The sequence below is a fragment of the Salmo trutta genome, chromosome 26, assembly GCF_901001165.1.
Source record: "Salmo trutta chromosome 26, fSalTru1.1, whole genome shotgun sequence".
In the NCBI taxonomy this organism is placed as follows: domain Eukaryota; kingdom Metazoa; phylum Chordata; class Actinopteri; order Salmoniformes; family Salmonidae; genus Salmo; species Salmo trutta.
Window position 1 is genome coordinate 21822380 of NC_042982.1, and position 23281 is coordinate 21845660.

The 23281-nt window shown below is 40.3% G+C and overlaps 3 protein-coding genes across 6 annotated transcripts; all 3 read right to left on the bottom strand.

The window, feature by feature from the left end:
- Positions 1 to 4150: 4150 nt before the first annotated feature.
- dynll2a (dynein, light chain, LC8-type 2a) lies at positions 4151 to 6671 on the bottom strand. Of its 3 annotated transcripts, none has more exons than XM_029715272.1 (3): positions 6500 to 6671; positions 5676 to 5809; positions 4151 to 5495 (listed from the first exon to the last, which is right to left on the bottom strand). In XM_029715272.1, the coding sequence occupies exons 2-3, from the start codon at positions 5805 to 5807 to the stop codon at positions 5358 to 5360; spliced, it is 270 nt and encodes an 89-aa protein (XP_029571132.1). In that variant the 5' UTR covers positions 5808 to 5809; positions 6500 to 6671; the 3' UTR covers positions 4151 to 5357. The 3 variants fall into 3 exon arrangements, with proteins under 3 accessions (XP_029571132.1, XP_029571131.1, XP_029571134.1); XM_029715271.1 differs by lacking the exon at positions 6500 to 6671 and adding an exon at positions 6401 to 6424; XM_029715274.1 differs by lacking the exon at positions 6500 to 6671 and adding an exon at positions 5936 to 6281.
- A 636-nt stretch (positions 6672 to 7307) lies between these two features.
- Positions 7308 to 14074, bottom strand: srsf1a (serine and arginine rich splicing factor 1a). Of its 2 annotated transcripts, XR_003869736.1 has the most exons (5): positions 13646 to 14074; positions 13092 to 13279; positions 9118 to 9290; positions 8181 to 8870; positions 7308 to 7724 (listed from the first exon to the last, which is right to left on the bottom strand). XR_003869736.1 is itself a non-coding variant. In XM_029715270.1 (4 exons), the coding sequence occupies exons 1-4, from the start codon at positions 13834 to 13836 to the stop codon at positions 8667 to 8669; spliced, it is 756 nt and encodes a 251-aa protein (XP_029571130.1). In that variant the 5' UTR covers positions 13837 to 14074; the 3' UTR covers positions 7308 to 8666. The 2 variants fall into 2 exon arrangements, 1 of the variants encoding a protein (XP_029571130.1); XM_029715270.1 differs by having other exon boundaries at positions 7308 to 8870.
- Positions 14075 to 16186: 2112 nt separating this feature from the next.
- On the bottom strand, positions 16187 to 22618 carry LOC115163423 (fructose-bisphosphate aldolase C-like). Its single transcript, XM_029715275.1, has 9 exons — positions 22548 to 22618; positions 19387 to 19523; positions 18908 to 19119; positions 18433 to 18487; positions 18135 to 18295; positions 17927 to 18010; positions 17656 to 17830; positions 17247 to 17446; positions 16187 to 17015 (listed from the first exon to the last, which is right to left on the bottom strand). Exons 2-9 carry the CDS (start codon positions 19496 to 19498, stop codon positions 16929 to 16931), a joined length of 1086 nt encoding a protein of 361 aa, XP_029571135.1. The 5' UTR covers positions 19499 to 19523; positions 22548 to 22618; the 3' UTR covers positions 16187 to 16928.
- Positions 22619 to 23281: the final 663 nt, after the last annotated feature.

A 23281-nucleotide genomic window follows, 5' to 3' on the forward strand; every position in this document is an offset into this window, starting at 1 on the left:
CAGCCCCTCGAAAGTGAGGTAGCTTGCATTTCTAAATGCAAATCTCTCATAAAAGCTAAATATGGTCAGTATTGCTGTGTGCTGCTGGTTGTAACATGGTAATAAAGAAGAGAGAGAAAAGAGGGACCAGTTTAATGTTTTAAGTGGGATGCTGCAGTCTTGCACGTTATTTCTTTTTCTTTGGTTCTTTGGTGCAATATTCTATTATTATGTTGTTCAGATTGTATTCGTTTTGAATTGTTACATTTATATGCACTTTGTTTATATACATTCAAAAAGTTATACTTGAAATGCACATGTATAATAGCATCCTTCTTTACATTTATTTCAATTTGTGGTATGCTGCAGTTTTGCAAATTGTTATTTATTTTTCTTTCATATGGTGCAATATTCGATTATGCTGTTTAGATTGAATTGGTTTTGAATGGTTAGATTTATATGCACTTTGTTCATATACATTAAATAGCTAATGTTTAATAGCGTTCTTTTACATAACAAACCAATGCATTTTTAAATACATTGTAGTTAAGGTAGAGTATGATTTCATTTAATAATTGAATTAGAATTGTTTTAACACCAATCATAGTCAAACTATCGCAAACTGTTTGACTTGAAAAAACACAAAACATTATTTTTAAAGAGCCGTTTGGGAGCCAAAAGAGCAGGCTGTTTTTGGTGAGCTGATGCGAACGAGCCGGTTCACTGAAAAGAGCCGGAATGCTCCTCACTAGCCTCGATCTCTGTCTGCCTGCTCTACGTAGCAAGCCACCGCCATATGACTCACTGTCTGTAGGAGCAAACCATTTTCGTGAACGCGGTGGTCTACCTAATAAACTGGGCATTGAGTGTATGACCAACGTAACACAACACTCCAATCCATCTGAGCATATGCATGGAAATGAACGATTACTACCTATTGGTGTGTGGGTGTGCATGTAAAAAGACAAAAAGGAACACACAGTCACACACGTTGATGAGCCAGTGCCAGTAGCAGGGCATTGAGTTGGCAACGTACTGTGGGGGTAAGAGCGGTCATCGGAAAGAAGCATAGCGTCCAGTACATAACAAGCAGCCTGGGACCAAGGACATTAGCATGTATACATTCTTAACAGCCTTTTCAAATATATAATTTGTATGAGAACAATTTCACGCATATCACGTGGCATCAAATCAAATTGTATTTGTCACATGCTTCGTAAACAACAGGTGTAGACTTACAGTGAAATGCTTACTCACGGGCCCTTTCTTATAATGCAGAGATACAAATAAAAAAAACATATTGAAAAATGTATAACCCGAGTAACGTGTACTTGGCTATACACTGTAAATGGGGTACCAGTACCGAGTTGATGTGCAGGGGTACGAGGTAGCTGAGATCGATATCAAAATATAGGGAGAGGTTAAGTGACTAGGCAACAGGATAGAAATTGCATAGATATACAGTACCAGTCAAAAGTTTGGACACACCTACTGATTCAAGGGTTTTTCTTTATTTTTACTATTTTCTTCATTGTAGAATAATAGTGAAGACATCAAAACTATGAAATAACCCATATGGAGTCATGTATTAACCAAAAAAGTGGTAAACAAATCTAAATATATTTTCTATTTTAAATTCTTCAAAGTAGCCACCCTTTGCCTTGATGACAGCTTTGCACACTCTTGGCATTCTCTCAACCAGCTTCACCTGGAATGCTTTTCCAATAGTCTTGAAGGAGTTCCCACATATGCTGAGCACCCAAACCATCTCAATTGGGTTGAGGTTGGGTGATTGTGGAGGTCAGGTCATCTGATGCAGCACTCCATCACTCTCCTTCTTGGTCAAATAGCCCTTACACAGCCCGGAGGTGTGTTGGGTCATTGTCCTGTGAAAAACAAATGATAGTCCCACTAAGCTCAAACCAGATGGGATGGCGTATCGCTGCAGGATGCTGTGGTAGCCATGCTGGTTAAGTGTGCCCTGAATTATAAATAAATCACTGACATGGTGGGAACCACACATGCGGAGATCATCCGTTCACCTACTCTGCGTCTCACAAAGACACGGCGCTTGGAACCAAAAATCTCAAATTTGGACTAATCACACCAAAGGAAATATTTCCACCGGTCTAATGTCCATTGCTCGTGTTTCTTGGCCCAAGCAAGTCTCTTCTTCTTATTGGTGTCCTTTAGTAGTGGTTTCTTTGTAGCAATTTGACCATGAAGGCCTGATTCACACAGTCTCTGAACAGTTGATGTTGAGATGTGTCTGTTACTTGAACTCTGTGAAACATTTATTTGGGCTGCAATTTCTTAGGCTGGTAACTCTAATAAAGGTATCCTCTGAAGCAGAGGTAACTCTGGGTCTTACTTTCCTGTGACGGTCCTCATGAGAGCCAGTTTCATCATAGCGCTTGATGGTTTTTGCGACTGCACTTCAAGAAACTTGGAATTTTCCTGATTGATTGACCTTCATGTCTTAAAGTAATGATGGACTATTGTTTCTTTTTGCTTATTTGAACTGTTCTTGCCATAATATGGACTTGGTCTTTTACCAAATAGGGCTATCGTCTGTATACCAACCCTACCTTGTCACAATACAACTGATTGGCTCAAATGCATTAAGAAGGAAAGAAATTCCACAAATGAACTTTTAGCAAGGCACACATGTTAATTGAAATGCATTCCAGGTGGCTACCTCATGAAGCTGGTTGAGAGAATGCCAAGAGTGTGCAAAGCTTTTATCAAGGCAAAGGGTGGCTACTTTGAAGAATTTCAAATATAAAAAATATTTTGATTTGTTGAACACTTTTTTGGTTACTACATGATTCCATATGTGTTATTTCATAGTTTTGATGTCTTCACTATTATTCTACAATGTAGAAAAAAGTAAAAATAAAGAAAAACCCTTGAATGAGGGTCCAAACTTTTGACTGGTACTACATATTGCATATGGCATTATGATTCGACTGAGCTTAAAGCGTGATGAATAACTAGCCCTATCGGCTGTCTGCTTTTCAGGACTGTTCCTTGAATATTTACAATTTATTCATTTGAATCAGCTGTGTTGTGCTGGGGCAAAAACATGCACCCAGGTGGTTGGGGGCCCCAGGACTGAGTTTGGGAAACCCTGATCTAAAGTACAAAGCATTCCAGAACTGTACATTTTACATTTACATTTTAGTCATTTAGCAGACGCTCTTATCCAGAGCGACTTACAGTAGTGAATACATACATTTCATTAAAAAAAATCCATACTGGTCCCCCGTGGGAATCGAACCCACAACCCTGGCGTTGCAAACACCATGCTCTACCAACTGAGCCAACTGAGCCACACTGTACAACCACAGGCTATTGAATCTGGTGCAACCCACTGCAATGTACTGTATCTCATCCATCATCTAGCTCTTTTGTCATTCAAGCCTTGGATAGATTAGCAGTGGAAGGAGAGATCCTTACTGAATGCTTCCCTCACTTGGCTGTCAAGTAACGGACCACACATTCAGAGGCGCAGTGAACAGGAGTGGAGAATGGTTACCATGCTGAGAATCAAAAGGCACGTTGTTTATATAATAACCACATGCGTGTCTATAACTGTACTATAAAAACCGAGAACATTGATTCAGTCAGTGTGTTTCCCTGTGAAGCCTAGGGTAGTATTTGTGGTCCGATCACATCCACTGGCCACGGTCTGTCCCCACAAATCATTTATCAGTCACTTGTCCTTCACTTTGTCTTCTGTAGTCTTGGTTCCAATTGACCTCTAGGGAGAACAAATGTCTTCTGAACTAGGAAGGGTAACATACTGCTAATAGGTTGCATCAATATTTTCCCCTAATCAATATTACTTCTGTTGCTGAAATCAACTACACTACTCAGGTTGTCGCGTAGTGTTTGCAATCGAGTACTGAAAAGATCCCAAGCAGCACATACTGTATATAACGTGCCGCCTCCGAGGTTAATTAATTTGCCAGCCAATATCTGTATGGATCTGTCCCTACACGGCTACACCTCCAAACAGGAACAACCTTACTGAAATCTTAATGGCCAATTGGCCAAATAATGTGTGGTGTGCTCCACCCACTGCAACTGTCCATGGTTTTGAAACAATGGCTACACATTTTACTGCATTGTCAAAGACATGGTTAAGTAATCACAAAACTATTGAAAGTGAACAGGATACAATGAAACTTTTAATCATTGACTTGATTATACATTGACAAACTTAAAGTTCCCAAGTTTACTGGACACCTTTAAAAGGGACACTTCAGCATTTTGGTAATGAGGCCCTTTTTTGGCTACTTGCCAGGAGTCAATTAACTTTGATCCGTTAACCATAGACTTTGTCATTGCGCTATCTACTAGCAACTTCGAGTCAGTACACCAACGCTAGTTAGCATTAGCTCATGAAACTACCTCCAACTTCCTTCACACTGGACAGACAAAAAAAATGGTATAAAGTTAATCTGACTCTGAGAAAGTAGATCTAGGGCCTCATTGCTGAAATATCCCTTTAGTGAAGTGCAATTGATTTCAGGTGCCCATGAACTGAGAACAATACGAGGTACATCTGTGCAAATCATACAGCAATTTGCATCAAACTATAAACAGAAAAATCCAACATAGCAAATACAGTAAAAAAACAACCATTGAAGATTAATATTTTCTTACAATATGAAAGTCTACAAAAGGACCTGAAAGCCAACAGTCAGTCCTTTGTTGCACAGCCAGAATAGGTTAAAGTGTGGATGGTGTCAACCCTCTGCAAATGGAACTTCCAAGCCTCTAAAGAAGTTAGCATAGGAACTCTACTAGCTTGGAATACAAATAGCAATAAAAAAAATGCCAAATGAGACATTCCAGCTCATGAAATAAGATTATGGGATCGATAACAGCAGTTGCAAATCTGGGACGACATGTCCAAATACACTGCGCTAGGCTCACTTGTACCTCTGGCAATATACAGGCATTACAAACTGCTGTAGTAGGTCAACGTCTGGAGCAACTAAGCACATTTAAAATGACAGCACAGAAGTCACTGAAAACCAAACAGCTCTGGGGAAAGCAGATGCACAACTACAATCTCTAGCTTTCCTTTATTATACAATCAAAGGCCACTGTTAAAGCAGTTACAAATTAAGTATAACAAAATGTAGCATTAACGAAAATCTCTTCCAGTTGCATTTTATGGAAACTAGTGAAAAGTAATATTTTTACTATAACATATACACATTAAATATGGTACATTTTAGTCCATGCAGTTGCGCATCATGGTATGTTTTCATTTAAATATTTGAAGTGTATGGGAAGTTGTGACATCAGCCACCAGTGCATTACAGTCCATGTTGGGAAGAGAAGCACTCCAGGCCTCAGAGAACTCAGCCAGACTTGAAGAGGAGGATGGCCACCTGCCCTAAGTAGAAGTAGATGAAATGCTTTGTCTCATGAGTGACGTAGCTGCCGAAGTTCCTTCCAACAATGCAATGCCATGTAGGGTTATACTTCTTGTCAAATTCCTATAGGGATTTAAAAAGCAGGGCTTTAGTAATCAATGACTGAATGAGGAAGAAAATGACCTCATGGCATGCACATCTTGCAGCCTGGTCATCGTATTTAAACAGCTTGCACCATGGAAGACTTCACTCTAATTGGAATACATAGGCCAAAGGCCTGACACTACAGTATTCACATCTCACCTTCTTTATGTAGGCTGCAATGTCCTTTTCTATATTGTACTTCTCCATGGCCTGGGTAGCACAGTCCACAGCATCCTGCTGCATGTCCTCAGACATGTCAGCATTCTTGATTACTGCCTTCCTGTCAGTCATGCCTGCAAACAAGGACAAAAAGAAAGAAACAAGTCTAAACTAACGCAATTACAGATAGAAAATGACAAGTCTAGTGAGGTGACAAAGCCGGAATTCACAGGTAACACGTGCGGCTATGACTGGCTTACCCTGTCTTCACCGTACGGTGCGGTTTACTATGAAAATCAAAGGATAAGCCAATCAAGTGCAGAAATATGATACAATGTTGCAATCAACGCGGTTCTCAGTGTTTCCGAATGTACTGGGATAATACCTGGTCTGTATTTCGGTACCAGATTACGTTGAGTGACTACGACCCTGTGCTGGTTAGGTACAATACGAATAGGTTACGGAGAAACTCGATACAGGTAGAATTAAAAACCACATGGCGACATTACATTTATAAAATTAGTAATCTGTCCCCTGAAATGCACAATTCTAGTCTAGTTCAAACATCAATATACATTGACTAGTTTAATTTCTACATATAATTCCTTTAAAATGGATGATTTAACAGGTCCGAGGGTGATCGGATTCGTGCCAATTGCCTGCAGGTGGTAGTGATTGCGCATTAGTTATTTTTCGATTTAAATTCACAATAGAAAGTAGGCTACCTTGTACGAGAAACTTCGCTTCAATTAGACAACCCGAATCACCACCATCCATGCAAGTCAAGTGTGAGTGCGTGCAGGCTACTAAACATTGTCGCTCACCTTATTTAGGAGATGCTGATACTATCCCTTTCGTAATCAGGTAATTCCCCTTAGTGGATATCAAGCTTTGCTTACTTGCTGGATCGTGCTGCGACAAATTATTTTATAAGATTTACTCAAAGCAAATATGTGGGGAAACTGCCCTCGTAAAATACCTCCCCCGCCCTACACAACTTACCCTGCCATTGGCTGAGCTGCCATCTCTTCTTGTGTTTTGAGCATTTTCTAGCAGCTCCTCTCTGCCAGCATCTTATTTCATCCCACAATGCATCGTTAACAATACATGGTGAGGTAAGTAGAGAAGGCCTCCTGGCATACTCAGCTGTACGGAGTATTTATTATGCTCGATCTGTTACTTTATTTATATCAGCAACAATTAATGTATGAGTGAGATTATATAGGCGGATATTAATTTAATAGAAATATAATCCATGTTTTTACTGGACTTTATATTGTATGTGTGAGATGTATAAACACATCTGCTTGGAATGACATTTCCTCACTACCGCCTACAACTCAAACAGGCTGTTATCACTTATTTGAGTGTATATTCAGTTATTTCCTGATTAAGCCTAGTCCTAGACTAAAACATACAGTAAATAAGGAATCTCCATTGAAATAGTTTAGTCCAGGACTAAAATTAATCTGTCCGGGAAACCGCCCCATGGTGTAAAATGTAATACATTGGAGTAGATGGTTTACTGGGGTTTTCAATTAGGTCTACGAATAAGCATTTATCTTCTCTTATTACATCATAGGGCCATGAAGCTTTAACATTCATTCAAAAGAAAAAAAACTAAAAAACAGGTATGTCTTTTCAGGATTTTATTGAAAATGCTAAACTGAAAGAGTAAAGTAAATTTAAGTAATAAAGACAGACTAACTATACTAAATATAATCCCCAACCATCCCACATTTTAATGCCTTATTTACCAGACTCCTTGCATCCTTTGATCCAACTTCCTGGTCCTCAGTTTCCTTTTCTTACTCCAAAAACGTAAATAATCCTTATCCTTTGACTCTGCGCATATTTACCGCTCAAAAATTGAAATAAACTGGGCCATTCAAAAAGTTGCATCTAGGATTCCTTAATTAGTTCAATTGATTTGATTCCTGGAAAATGGATCCCGTTCCAAGCATCCATTCTTGCCTATCCCTTCCCTAAACGCTCCTCTGATCCGGCTCCAAGGATTGGGATCCACTGAGCCACTCCTCCAATCAAAACCTTGAAATACCAGGAAAAAAATCAGAGGGAAACCATTAGAATCATGTCTGGTTTGGGCCCAGCCCACTTCTTAAATTGTGCACTCATGACATGTCACCACTAATGATCAATTAAAAAAATGTCTGAGCACCAAAAGCATGAAATTCAGTTTAGAATTTAAAATATATTTGTCAATGTTTGAGCTGAAACAAGCCCAGAGCCCCTGTCAAATTAAACCAGCATCTATCAAAGAAAAGATAAAGGGTTCTTATGTAACATTAAAGTTGAAAAGGTACACCTAAGGACATTTGTCCTGGCACAAAACCAAATACATGCACTGTTTATCAGTGCTTAAAAAGGTTGCCAAACAATAAGTATATATATGATATAGAAAACTGTGCTACATTCAAGAGACAATCATGCATCTTGTAGCAACCATTTTATCGATAGATGCAAATAATCAATACTAAAGCATACCATTGCCTCGACCTGACTCCTCCTAAGATGTCCTATCCTGATCAAACAAATGAAATGTGCTCCACAACTTTTATTCCAAATCACTCTTTAATCCTTATCTTCAGATGTCTAAAGGAAGACACAAGGGTAAAACAGTTTAGCAATGAGACTCCTGCCATCCCATGAAAAAGTAAACCTCAATTTTCCAACACTTACAAAAACATTGATCTCATTAAAAAGAACAATCGGGTTTCAAGTGTTGCAAAAATTGAGGACAGACAATAGGTAAATCAAAATGAATTGAAAGGGATCAAAACAAAAGGACTAAAGTAGGGAGGGTCAGGGGAGGGTTTACACCTACATACCAAGACCTTCCACTAGGACATCAGGAGATGCTATGCAAAAATTCAAATCTATAGCTGACTTCTGGAAAAACTCAAAAGGGGGTAAAAACAAGTGGAAAGGGGAACTGTTTACAGGGGATCCACCAAAAGGGCAACACAGAGTTTAGGAACGGGAGCGAGAGCGGCTATGGCGAGGAGAGTAGCGAGGAGATCCTCTGCCACCACGGGTACCACCACCGCGAGAGTTGCTGCGGCTGCGACTGGCTGCACTGCGGCTCCTGCTTCGACTGCGGCTCCTGGAACGTGATCTTCCATAGCTCGGGCTGCGGGGACCATCTACTTTCACGCGAACGTAAGCGGTCTCTCCCTGGTAGACACACACAAAAAGAACTGGACGTTGAAACGAAAAGCATTTCCACCTCAAACGGTTCCTTCCATTGCATCAAAACAAGCCTTCAGTTCTTGAAAGGCTGCACAAGTAGTCACTGGATTGAAAGTGGGGAAAGGTTGAGGGGAAAGATTCAAGTGTTAGTCACTTTAGTTATCTTTAACAAAAATAGAATCATTTCCTTACAATGAAATCCATGAACAACCAATCAAACCTGAAAGCATACCTCGTGTGATCGGAATTTGGTGTTATCCAGCTTTCGAACGGCATAGGTCATGTCTTCTTTGCGTACAAACTCCACAACTCCAGTTCCATCTCTGAAAACATCAGCATAACATACATCCCCAGCCTCACGCATGTGATCCTTGAGGTCCTGCCAGCTGCCACTCTGGGGTAGCCCTTTGGAGAGAAGAGCATATGAATTAGATATGTTTTACTCAAAGTGATAACTTCCAACACTTTGCTCAATAGATCTGTGGCATAGCAGTATAATTCAGAATCTGCACAGAGAATAACTAAACCAGGCTGGTTCAACCCCACCAGAAACAATGAACTAATGTTGAAGACATGGATATGAAATAACTATCAATATTTAGTGGACCAAAAGACCACCGCTTCCGTCTGGTGAAAAAGTAACTAGCCAATCAGCGGGTATGCCGAGTACCCAAAAACCAGATGTTCCAGCGATAGTCCATCTTAACTCCTCCTCCACATTTACTGGATTGGTTGAACAGTGCAGAAGAGGACTGCCCAACAGTTTATTTTCCTTCTTGTCAAGACCCGAGGTGCGTTCAGTTCACTATGACATTTGATATATTCTTTAACTAAGTTACTTTCGCTGGGTATGGCGAGTATATAAAGGGCAGTGGCCATGTTGACATCGTTCCCCAACCCCTCCCAGTTTTTCAACTGGTCGTACTGAATGCAGCCCAGTATGTAGGGGACCTAGTTTCAGACGATTATTTTACACCTGCTATGTTAACACAGGGAGTCCATTTGTTAGTGAAATACAGAAGACCACCAGCAGTGTTGGTGAAATATTAAAGACTGGTTAGTTACCGTTTGTACAGTAGGTCAACGTGGTGGCATGCAGCGCAACAAATGTATATAAACTAGAGGTCGACCGATTAATCGGCATGCCGATTTCAAGTGTTCATAACAATCGGTAACTGGCATTTGATGCAGATTATGGCCGATTACATTGCAATCCACAAGGAGACTGCGTGGCAGGCTGACCACCTGTTACGTGAGTGCAGCAAGGAGCCAAGGTAAGTTGCTGGCTAGCATTAAACTTATCTTATAAAAAAAACTATCTTAACATGATCACTAGTTAACTACACATGGTTGATGATATTACTAGTTTAAAAACTAGCTTGTCCTGCGTTGCATATAATCAACGCGGTGCCTGTTAAGTTATCGTCGCCAAACGGGTGGTGTTTTAACAAAAGCTCATTCGCATCAGGGTATATGCAGCAGTTTAGACCACCTGGCTCGTTGCGAACTGTGTGAAGACCATGTCTTCCTAACAAAGACCGTAATTAATTTGCCATCATTTTACATATCATTGAAGGTTGTGCAATGTAACAGCAATATTTAGACTTAGGGTTGCCACCTGTTGGATAAAATACGGAACGGTTCCGTATTTCACTGAAAGAATAAACATTTTGTTTTCAAAATTATAGTTTCCGGATTTGACCATATTAATGACCTAAGGCTCGTATTTCTGTGTGTTTATTATATTATAATTAAGTCTATGATTTGATATAGCAGTCTGACTGGTGGTAGGCAGCAGCAGGCTCGTAAGTATTCAATCAAACAGCACTTTCCTGCGTTCGCCAGCAGCTCTTCGCAATGCTTGAAGCACAGCGCTGTTTATGACTTCAAGCTTATCAACTCCCGAGATTAGGCTGGCTATACTTAGTGCCTATAAGAACATCCAATAGTCAAAGGTATATGAAATACAAATGATAGAGAGAAATAGTCCTGTAATAACTACAACCTAAAACTTCTTCATTCTTAACTGGGAATATTGAAGACTCATGTTAAAAAGGAACCACCAGCTTTCATATGTTCTCATGTTCTGAGCAAGGAACTTAAACATGAGCTTTTTTACATGGCACTTTTACTTTCTTTTCCAACACTGTTTTTGCATTATTTAAACCAAATTGAACATGTTTCATTATTTATTTGAGGCTAAATTGATTTGATTGATGTATTATATTAAGTTAAGTGTTCATTCAGTATTGTGGCAATTGTCATCACTACGTGTGTGTGTGTGTATGTATGTATGTATGTATGTATGTATGTATGTATGTATGTATATATATGTATATATGTATATATATGTATATATGTATGTATATATGTGTATCAACGTTAAAATCATAATCAGTTGACCTCTAATAAACCCAACTCACATTACACAAGGGTGTTAAGAGTCCATTGTTTGTCGCGTCACCCATGCGAGAATTCTACAAAAAAACAGAGGTGATCAAATAAATATTCACTAAACGTCAGTGATCAAATGAATAAATCATTTGAAAACCTGAACGTGGAAGTTAACCATGTCCAAAAAAAAAAAAAAAAAAAATCACAATACTACAAGTTGTGATATTTACATATGAGCCCAAATGTAAAGTACCATGCTTAGAATGTCCAATTCTGTGGGACAGCATTTTTTATGAAACCTGCGAAATTGGTGTTTATATTTGCTATTTGCAATGAGTATTCCTCACTCTACCAGAGTAAGATTGATGTGACATTGTATTGCAAACAAGTATGGGAAAGTCCTGAGGGTGTTTCACAGTCATCAGACATCCTTGGACTGAAATAAAGGTACATCTTCCTTCCCCCCCTATGTTCCAGAATACCCGGACTAGATGTAAATCTGGGACACTCAAATTACTATATGTTACATTTGGTACCGTTACATAAGACGGGTAGTTTAAAATTAATGGGTTTAACATGCTATGCTGTCATTTTCTTCCGTACATAGGAATTAGCATATTAAGTAACAAACTCACTCACTTTTGTACATCGCCTTGGTCCGTACAACTGACCTTATTTTAGCACCCCAAAAACGTAATACTTCCAGATCAACTGTAATGTCAATACCATTGTAAAGCACAATTTCTCCCCTTTCCAACAAAATCAATGACATGACCTCCACGCTGCCCGTTTCCGCATGATTCAAGAAAGCAATGAGCTCTGTCGGGTCCTTTTTTTTTTAAATGGCGGGTGGGGAAGCGAAACTAATGTGTGATAGTGAGGAGAGATGTCGTGTGGGAAAACAGCTTTTTTTCCACTCGATCTGTCCAACTTATCACCTCTAAAATGTAAATAAAAAACACTATAAAGAGTTTATATAATGTCATTATACCTATTTGAAGGTTTGTGTGGAATTTGAATAGGGTTTTTAGGGCGGTGCTAAAGTGATCTTCAGAAGTAAACAGCGGCTTTGAGAGTCATGATCTCTTGCAGTGATGACGCAAAAAATGACTAGGTATCCCCGTCACTGTCCATTTCTTGTTTTTAAACGATGAGAGAAGTGCTACACCAGGCGGAGAGAGATTGTAAGACAGAAATAGTTGCTTTATGCGTGCTGTACGTTACGGCATGACACGTCACGATGTAACGGATTTCTCCAACACTATAGAGCCATTACCATGTCGTTCAACGCTTGAATAGAAACGTAGTTCACATCCCAGATTTTGAAGTCAACACAGTTGCTAAAGTCCCATTAGTTTTCTTTTCAGCCTCGTTTGAATGTCGCGGTTGCGGACATTTGTACGGAATGGGGTGAGTTTACGTTAGCTAATTTGCATAACGTCAAAAGTAAATTGTTAAACTGTTTTTCATAAAGCACAAAGATTTGTTAATGACGACCCTACCGTAAAACTACTAGTCTTAAGTTATTGTAATTATGTATGCGTTACTGCCTCATTTGCATAATATCAGTTTATTTGAATACATTTAGCTTTTATTTGAATCTACTCTGTCCTACATCAGCCCTGAAAATGTCATTAGAATATGACAACCCTATCTTGAGATATTGGACAGAACGTGTTGAAATTAAGACTCCAGACAAATGATTTGGTAACATCATTTACCAGTGGCGACCCTTTTCGATCACTTAAATGATATCTCAGCAATGGTAAGTCCCCAACACCCTAGTAACTAGGGCCTAGTTACACAACTCACCTGAGACAATGACCCTATACTCGGAGCGTCTGGATGGCGGCCCGTATCTGCCTCTAGGGGCGCCACCAACCCCCCCACCACCAAAGCCGCCTCTCCCCCCACCCCTGCCGCTCCGAGGGAATTCAACTCGCAGCCGATAACCGTCGTAATCATAACCGTCTCGTCCGTAAACTGCATCGTCGGCATCCCTGAAAAAGTGATAATAGAAAATGTTAAACAATCGTCCAAACAGCACCCTGTGGCGTACCTCATTAGCCGGCTAAACTCAACAATTTACGATAACTCGTGGCGTTTAGTGGGCTGGTTACAAACAAAGACACATTCACAATGTGCCACTGCAGAAAGGGAAGAAACTAGCGATCAAGCCAATTAACGTTACATTCTTAAAACGAAAATAGCTAGTTACGTTAACGTTAGTTACATGCGCAAACTAAGTCGATTCACAACGACGTCGCATGAGCATAGATGTTCAAGTTACAGTATAGTAACGTCAGCGGGCTAACTAGTAATGTTAGAGCAGTGCACGAGTTGCTAACAAACTAGCCTTTAGCTACCTGGGATCTTCAAATTCGATAAAGGCAAAGGGAGGTCCTCCTCTCCGATTTTTCAAGTCGATGTCGCGAATAGCTCCGTATTTGTAAAACACGTCCTCGACATCTTTGGTGCGAATATCAGGGGGTAGATTTCCGACGTAAATACGACAATCGTTATTTCCTGCAGGGCCTCGCACAACGCCTCCCGACATAGTAGCTACCGTTAGCTAGTTTATTTTAGCGTTAGGTTTAAATAAAAAGCGAGTTCGCAAAACGGTATTCAAGTAGATCACAACCGATTAGAAAACCATATGAGTATAGTACATAAACACGAAAAAAGGTATCAATCGCGCTTAAAGTTGTCTACTAGCTAGCTACACTTCTCCCGGTGCAGAACCGCGCTTTTTCGCGACGGCATTCATGAATACCGGAAATGTGCCCAGTAGAGAACTCTAGAAATGCCTACCTCCGCCAAACAAAATAGTCCACAGTAGTACAGGGCTCATCTGTAAAAGAGACCTGGGTGTCAGTATGCCTCCCTGATAGAATATTACATCAATAAACACAGTAGTACAGGGCTCATCTGTAAAAGAGACCTGGGTGTCAGTATGCCTCCCTGATAGAATATTACATCAATAAACACAGTAGTACAGGGCTCATCTGTAAAAGAGACCTGGGTGTCAGTATGCCTCCCTGATAGAATATTACATCAATAAACACAGTAGTACAGGGCTCATCTGTAAAAGAGACCTGGGTGTCAGTATGCCTCCCTGATAGAATATTACATCAATAAACACAGTAGTACAGGGCTCATCTGTAAAAGAGACCTGGGTGTCAGTATGCCTCCCTGATAGAATATTACATCAATAAACACAGTAGTACAGGGCTCATCTGTAAAAGAGACCTGGGTGTCAGTATGCCTCCCTGATAGAATATTACATCAATAAACACAGTAGTACAGGGCTCATCTGTAAAAGAGACCTGGGTGTCAGTATGCCTCCCTGATAGAATATTACATCAATAAACACAGGTGTGTGATATTGGTATAATTACGCAAATCATTTCAGCTAAGGTTTTCAGGTGAGCAGATTATTCGATTATAATAGTTTGGCCTTTACCGTCTTGCAATTTTAAATCGCCATAATTTATCAATTTGCTCTTCTGAGTAGTGGCCAGAAACCTATTATTATAGCCTGGCCTACACCAATAATATTGAATTTACAAAGTATATACACACATACATTGATTATGAATGAGGACCTTCTTGGAGCCTAATGTTTCACGCTTGGTCCGTGCAGTGTGCTTAATTTTCTGTGCAGTGTGAACACTCCAAAGGAACTCAGACCCCTCAAGGGCCCCCAAAGCGAAACGAATTGAGAGTTTGCTTGAATTCCGCGGTTGGGTTCCAATTTTTTTAGGGCAATGTGAACGCAAAGCTCCTTAGGTTCGTTTGTCATTATTCCCGCACCACACACTAGACTACTGCAACAGTTTCCCTTGCCCTAAACACTCACATTGGTGCCACAAGAGAGATGATGAATGTGTGGAGTTTTTAGTTCATATTATTTGTTTGCAATATGTGATCTATAGGCTAAGAGAGCTTAATCAATTGTTTATTGATTGTGGGGTTTGAATAGTGTGAGAAGACAATCTATTTGGTGAGAATCACAATGTTGGGTACAAAATCTATTCTAGCTCTTAAAGGGGCAGTAGCCTACATTGGTTGTACAATTTTCAATTACAGCATTATTTATTCTGCAGTTGTTCTGTTGCTATTTATTCTGTTAGCAATAAAATGTACATGTTAATAGTATATTCTGATTACAATTATTATGTCTGATATTTTAATGAAATGCAATCTATTAGCTTCCAAAATGTAAGTAGGTATATCTAGCTGTCCGATAACACATTCTGATTGAATGGCTTGTCCTGCACTTTGTAAAAACCCAGAGTGCATGTTGGAAAAATATCTTGGTTACTTTCTAAACATAGCAATGTGAATGCAAGGAGGACTCAGTCCACAAAATAGGTGAAGTGACCTGGCAAAATAGTTTAGTTCTCATTCAGAGGCATGGGCAGTGTGAATACAAAAATAAATTAGTTCTATAGCTTTTTTTGTTCACTTTAAAGGGGACTGAGATTGGTTCTTTTTAAAGAGGACTATGTGAAAACACCCTAATATATCATCATCAGCTACTCTTAAGCCAGTAGATGGTGCCATGGACCATGGTATGGGAAAGCAAATCAGATGACAAGCTACAAATAGTCTACTAGTTTATGGGTGAGGATAAATTAACTAAGAATATTTTCCAGCTAAGAATTCTGTTAAAATCAAGAACTGTATAGCATTCTCAGAGATTGACTCTACTGTAGAAAATAATGTAAAAATCATGCAATGTGTAGGTAGGCCTACTCTTTGGTGCAGTTACATTTTGTTGTTGTGAGTAGGCCTAGTCTCTCATGGACAGACTATGGAGCATGAGCATCTGACTAAATTATGGGATATTTTAATTCTGGTTTAACCAAGATTAATTTATGAGAAATAAAACCAGAATTCCCAGATTGTTTCAACTCAACACAATTTATTGGTATTACTTTTACACTACATCCGTTGCATAGAGAACAATACTTAGCTAAGTCACAAAAATAACATTTTTCCACCAACACTATTTACTATAAGTCCAGCTGTCCATTAGTTAATCCAAAACCACGTCTTTGGAACTTTCTGCCTCTATGCTAGAACACACATTCAATTTCTACAAAATAGTATCTTCACACAGCTATTTTGTTTAGACACACACATCCCATCATGAATCCAGAATTTGGAATGGCAATATGGTCTCTTCAAAAAAGCTAGAGTTCTCCATTCTTGTCACACACAATAGGCCAATACCACGTACCCTATCTAATGCTTAGTGCAGCAGTTTGGAAAGTGGCTTTACATGGCAAAAGTTGATTATGGATCTTATCAAAATAAACAATGAAACAACCAAACATCAGTTAGGTTTCATTTTGCTACTACCACAAGAACATGTTGTCATCTCAAAGGTTACAATAATATTGTTGAAAGTGTCTAATCAAAGGCCATCCGTCAATGACTCATTTCATTAGACCCTTACATCTAGTGTCTCCACCAATGTGCAACATTTTTTAATAACAAGTGTGTACACTCAAGTATCTATATTATAACTCCTAGAATACAGATTGTAGACAGCACATGCCTGCGATTGGCCATTCGTATAGCAGTGACAGTGGACGATGCTATTGGTTAGCCAAAGCTGTAATGTGAGGCATCACTGGCTCTTCAGTATGCATGATTGGCCACATAGATCTGGTCAGATTCACTGTCCCCGCCACCAGTGTACTTCCCCTGACAGGCCAAGCCATTCACCTGATAGTGAGAGAAAGGGGATGGGGGTATGAGGGGCAAACACACAAACACTGTTAGGGGTGAAACTCACTTCATGTTAGCTGAATACATAGATCACTTCCTCAGATGACCGTTCAACTCGGAAAATGGTGAAATGCTAAAAAAAAAAGAAATATGTAACTCAACAACACTAAGTGCTAAAAGATGAAAGCCAGGTTGATCAAGAGGCTGAAAACAAAGTGATGTACATGCCTCTGCTCTCTTGATAAACTGCTCAGTGGCAGCACTCTCATTCTCTTTATGTCCACGCCAGGTTTTGAGTGCGGAGACCTGCAGGGCTCGGCCATACGAGAAGGTGAGGGCCCAGGGCTTCACCAGGGAGCAGTTGTTGATGGCATTCAGGTGGACAGAGGCCTCCTCTTCACTCTGACCCCCAGAAAGGAACGTCACTCCTGCACACAGAAAATAAATAGAAATCGCTGTTAATGGATTTCTATCAGCACCATAAGTGCTTTACAAACTGCCAATAAATGAATATATGTTCATAATGCCAAATCACAGGTATAGTGACTGAATCTGACTCTGGTATTGCATGTACTCTCTTTCTGAGCTTCATTGAGAGTGAGAGGCAATATAACTGGTCAATGGCCTATGACCTTACCCGTGACAGCAGGAGGGACGGTGCGGCGCAAGGCTGTAACCGTTGCCATGGCGACCTCCTCTGCGCTGTATTTGGTGGGGCAGCTGTGGCCAGGAGTGGCCATATTAGGCTTGAGCAGAGTGCCCTCCAGGTACACATGATGGTCAGACATGGCCTTGTACAATGCAGCTAGCACCTGCACAACATGGGGAACACATGGAACATGATAAACTGGCAATGTTAGAAATACATATCACACACTAACAGGTTAAGAGTTGGGGTAAGGTCCCACCTTCTCTGTGACATACTGACAACGCCTCAGATCATGATCTCCATCAGACAAAATCTCTGGCTCCACAATAGGCACAATCCCATGCTGGGTGAAAGAAAAATGACATCATCCGCATGATTAGAAGGCGTTGCTGATGTTACCTCCTGCAATTATGATATTTCATCATACCTGACATTGTGCCTTTAAACTGCATTTGTGGAGTCCTTACCTGCTGGCAAATGCTTGAATATCGAGCCAGGACATTTGCATTCTCTTCAATGGACAGTTTAGAGGGGGTGGTCTCACTGATCTTGAACACACAGCGCCACTTAGCAAAGTTTGCCCCATCCTTCTTATACTGAACACAGCGTTCTGAGAGCCCATCCAGTCCTTTAGGATGAAAAAGTATTAACAAGGCTGGTAAGGATTGGGATTCACCAATGAGTGGCAGACTACATTTTGTAACTGTCAAATTCAGATAGTTATGATGAACAGATTGACTAGAACCCGAGGGGTCTTAGCCCTACCCTGAGTGGTAGATTCTCCATTGGTTCCTGCCAAGGGGACAACACCCTTGTCAACCTGAAGAAAGAGATAAAGCAGATCAAAAATAAGAATGACAACGGTCCTCCCTCCCCTTCACACTGATCTTCTCCATGTCTTAAAGCCAGCTAATTTTCATCCAGATGGTGTTGATATTAATAGCAGCCATTCTACCCATAGCACTTCCCCATCTGCCCCATCAGGGGTAGAACTCCTGATCCGAGTGTATCTGTGCTACCTTTTGGCCTCCATAATGTTGAAACCTGCTCCCTTCCTGGGACTGTCTGTTGGAGCATATCAAGTAGCCTTATGTTCTACATTCTCATTCCTTCCCTCGATAATGTTATATACAGTAGAAGTAGGGTCAAGAGGTATTCTTGCCCAAGCTAAAGACCATAGACATAAAACATACTTCAGATATCACCATTGGCCCCTTCAACCGCTTTGTTCGTACAGTACCTTGATTCCCACAGTGATGCCCCTGTCCTTGATCATCTTGACAAAGGGCGTGCCATCGTCAGCGTGCTGGTACAGCGTCTCATGGAAGAAGATGACTCCTCCGATGCAGCTGTTGATGCGGTCGTCAGCCCTGAAGAGGATCTGGCGGTACTGCCGGCGGTTCTCCTCAGTGTTCTCAACCCCTATCTGGTTAAGGCGCTTTGCCATGCTGCCTGTTTCCAGGAACATTAGAAACAAACATGTTCACAGTCTGGCAAACCTACGTTTATAAAAACTGAATAATCTATTGGATACCATCCTGTACCACTGCTTTGTAGAGGGTTCTGGCAAGCACCACTGGGAATTAACATTTGTCTGATTTCTTGAAAGTAGGTCCCACTGTTATTGTTAATACCATACATAAATGTAAATTGTTACGTAATCATTTTCATTCCAACTGTTTTCCAGTGCAGCGAGAACATGCAGAGCTCCCTACTAACCAACAGACTCATCAGCTGCCAGGATGCCCTTCCCTGGAGTGATGATACGAAGGGCAATCTCCTGGAGCTCCTGCTTCTGACCACTGGAGAGGGCTGGGAATTGGTGCGTCATCCTGAGAGATGGTCGATCACACAACCTGCATAGGGATATCAGATTGTGCACATCTTTTCTGGTCTATATTGATCGATATTCACTCAGGGAAATATTTAGCTAGAGAAATACATCAACGGTAAGGTCATATCTCTCCCAGGGATTTTGGCAAAGTGGCTGTCCTTGTTGGCATATTGTCAGCTGGGATTAGGGATGTGTGGACCTCTGTGCTGACTATGCAGCCCACCAAACAAGGGGCCAGGCAAGTCTTTAGGTCTGGAAGGATTTACATTTTCTCTGTTGGGGTCTCGTAAACAACCAAAAATAGCTATTTGATAAGAAAAAGTCAAGGTCTACACAGGCTGTATCACAACCGGCCGTGATTAGGAGTCCCATAGGGCGGTGCACAATTGGCCCAGCATCGTTGGGTTTGGCTGATATTGTAAATAAGAATTTGTTTTTAACTGACTTGCCTTGTTAAATAAAGGTTAAATAACATTTTAAACATATAAGAATGGCTTGATGCCAATGATGACAACCAATGGAGAAATCTGTCCAGCTTCTTTGTCTGAAATAGATACCCCAACACATTTCCCTCAATGATTGCTGCTTGCTTGTTTTCAATCTCTTCAAGCAATTTCATTCCCCCAAAATGTATTCCTCTCAACTCCCTCTCTCTTTCCCACACTCTAAAGTACAGCTAAGAGGCACAGTCAGAGCTGAAAACTTTCTCAGCCAACAACTCAGTAATCCAGACAACCTTCGGCATGTTGTCACTGTTGAGGTTGGCACTACTGACAAATATCCCAGGAGGCACAAGAAAGATGAGGGAATTTTGTCAGTCCAAACCAGAGAGCTTTTTCAGAAATATTACCCTGGTTCTGTGTAGCTGTAGTAGCAATATCAAATTGGCAAGTGAAATAAAAAATGATGATGTAGTAATACATACAATTGAAGTTGGAAGTTTACATACACTTGGAGTCATTAAAACTCATTTTTCAACCACTCCACAAATGTTTTGTTAACAAACTATAGTTTTGGCAAGTCAGTTAGGACATCTACTTTGTGCATGTCACAAGTAATTTTTCCAACAATTGTTTATAGACACATTATTTCACTTATAATTCACTGTGTCACAATTCCAGTGGGTCAGAAGTTTACATACACTAAGTTGACTGTGCCTTTAAACAGCTTGGAAATTTCCAGAAAATGATGTCATGGCTTTAGAAGCTTCTGATAGGCTAATTGACATCATTTGAGTCAATTGGAGGTGTACCTGTGGATGTATTTCAAGGCCTACCTTCAAACTCAGTGCCTCTTTGCTTGACATCATGGGAAAATCAAAAGAAATCAGCCAAGACCTCCACAAGTCTGGTTCATCCTGAAGAGCAAATTCCAAACACCTGAAGGTACCACGTTCATCTGTACAAACAATAGTAGGCAAGTATAAACACCATGGGACCACGCAGCCGTCATACCGCTCAGGAAGGAGACGCGTTCTGTCTCCTAGAGATTAACGTACTTTGGTGCGAAAAGTGCAAATCAATCCCAGAACAACAGCAAAGGACCTTGTGAAGATGCTGGAGGAAACGGGTACAAAAGTATCTATATCCACAGTAAAACGAGACCTATTTTGACATAACCTGAGAGGCCGCTCAGCAAGGAAATAACCACTGCTCCAAAACCGCCATAAAAAGCCAGACTACGGTTTGCAACTACACATGGGGGCAAAGATTGTACTTTTTGTAGAAATGTCCTCTGGTCTGATGAAACAAAAATAGAACTGCTTGGCCATAATCACCATCGTTATGTTTGGAAGAAAAAGGCGGAGGCTTGCAAGCCAAAGAACACCATCCCAACTGTGAAGCATGGGGGTGGCAGCGTCATGTTGTGGGGATGCTTTGCTGCAGGAGGGACTGGTGCACTTCACAAAATAGATGGCATCATGAGGTAGGAAAATGATGTGGCTATATTGAAGAAACATCTCAAGACATCAGTCAGGAAGTTAAAGCTTGGTCGCAAATGGGTCTTCCAAATGGACAATGACCCCAAGCATACTTCCAAAGTTGTGGCAAAATGGCTTAAGGACAACAAAGTCAAGGTATTGGAGTGGCCATCACAAAGCCCTGACCTCAAACCTATAGAAAATTTGTGGGCAGAACTGAAAAAACGCTTGTGAGCAAGGAGCCCTACAAACCTGACTCAGTTACACCAGATCTGTCAGGAGGAATGGGCCAAAATTCACCCAACTTATTGTGGGAAGCTTATGGAAGGCTACCCAAAATGTTTGATCCAAGTAAAACAATTTAAAGGCAATGCTACCAAAAACTAATTGAGTGTACGTAAACTTCTGACCCACTGGGAATGTGAAAGAAATAAAAGCTGAAATAAATCATTCTCTCTACTATTATTCTGGCATTTCACATTCTTAAAATAAAGTGGTGACCCTAACTGACCTAAGACAGGGCATTTTTACTCGGATTAAATGTCAGGAATTGTGAAAAACTGAGTTTAAATGTATTTGGCTAAGGTGTATATAAACTTCCAACTTCAACTGTATCATTCACATAGAGGCTATATATTTCTACTGTATGAGTACTGTTTATTGAAAGCAGAAGGCCACTAATCACACTTCCCACTTGCTGATGCAGCAGCGCTGACTACAGTGATCTGTGGGGTAGTACAATGCACTTGTTGATTCGTACATTCATATCACATCCCTTGATAGTGGGTATGGCAAATCACCATGTCAACACAGACCCTCAGCTTTTGCACTCCACTGTCTGCAATAACCAAGGAAAAATACAGCAATAGCCAGTAAATTGTTTTATCTACCATGCATTAACTTATCATGTAACTCCAATCCACTCCTTTAAATTGGTTTAGTAAATTAAAAAATCTTTTGTTTTCCAAATAAAACATAAAAATCATTAATTTAATAGCATCATCAGCATATCTGGGTCCCACTCATTACATATAGTTGAACATTTCTAAATATCATATTATCTATCATGTTTGCTAAAGCTTGCTGAAATGAAAAGTGAATGTCAAGAAAACTTGAGAACCTTACCTGACAGGATGCTAATTCAGAATTCACTTGTTCACTGGAGAAGTGATGGCCACTGCAATATCTGACAGACTGCTGCTCCCTTGTATCCCACTCAATACCTCTAGGGTGGGGCTTAATGATGGGGTGGGGCTTGTTGATGGATAATAAATAAATATGGACGAATGCATTCAACCAGAGGAGGCTGGTGGGAGGAGCTATAGGAGAACAGGATCATTGTAATGGCTGGAATGGTATCAATGGAACGGACTCAAACACGTTGTTTCCATATGTTTGATGTATTTGGTACTATTCCATTGATTCCATTCCAGTCATTACAACGAGCTTGTCCTCCTATAGTTCCCTACACCAGCCTCCTCTGTATTCAACTAAAACTAATCCATCATTCCACGTCATTACAATAATAACAATACACTTGTCTTGCGAGTACAAGTCGTCTTGTTCTGAGAAGTTGGCCCAATGGCAGTTCAATGAATAATTCAGTGGATGAAACATTTTTCATCCACTGAATTATTCATTGAACTGCCATTGGGCCAACTTCTCAGAACAAGACGACTTGTACTCGCAAGATAAGTGTATTGTTATTATTGTAATGACGTGGAATGACGTGGAATGATGAATTAATCATTCCAAACAACAGTTTTGTTTTTCTCTTCATTTTCTATACATAGAAGTTAGATTTCATGAAGTCTGGCTACTTAAAACAGCTCTATTGTGTACACCCCGGTTTATTACAG

What these genes read in the sequence shown, in the direction of transcription:
- dynll2a (XM_029715272.1), bottom strand. Translation starts at nt 5,807, where the DNA reads ATGACTGACAGGAAGGCAGTAATCAAGAATGCTGACATGTCTGAGGAC. An exon ending in TTGCAGCCTACATAAAGAAG is followed by an intron (nt 5,496 to 5,675) that starts GTGAGATGTGAA and finishes AAATCCCTATAG; the next exon opens with GAATTTGACAAGAAGTATAA.
- srsf1a (XM_029715270.1), bottom strand. Translation starts at nt 13,836, where the DNA reads ATGTCGGGAGGCGTTGTGCGAGGCCCTGCAGGAAATAACGATTGTCGT. An exon ending in ATCGAATTTGAAGATCCCAG is followed by an intron (nt 13,280 to 13,645) that starts GTAGCTAAAGGC and finishes TCACTTTTTCAG; the next exon opens with GGATGCCGACGATGCAGTTT. An exon ending in GTATAGGGTCATTGTCTCAG is followed by an intron (nt 9,291 to 13,091) that starts GTGAGTTGTGTA and finishes TTCTCTCCAAAG; the next exon opens with GGCTACCCCAGAGTGGCAGC.
- LOC115163423 (XM_029715275.1), bottom strand. Translation starts at nt 19,498, where the DNA reads ATGACGCACCAATTCCCAGCCCTCTCCAGTGGTCAGAAGCAGGAGCTC. An exon ending in GGCAGCTGATGAGTCTGTTG is followed by an intron (nt 19,120 to 19,386) that starts GTTAGTAGGGAG and finishes TCCTGGAAACAG; the next exon opens with GCAGCATGGCAAAGCGCCTT. An exon ending in AGTTTATCAAGAGAGCAGAG is followed by an intron (nt 17,016 to 17,246) that starts GCATGTACATCA and finishes TCTCACTATCAG; the next exon opens with GTGAATGGCTTGGCCTGTCA.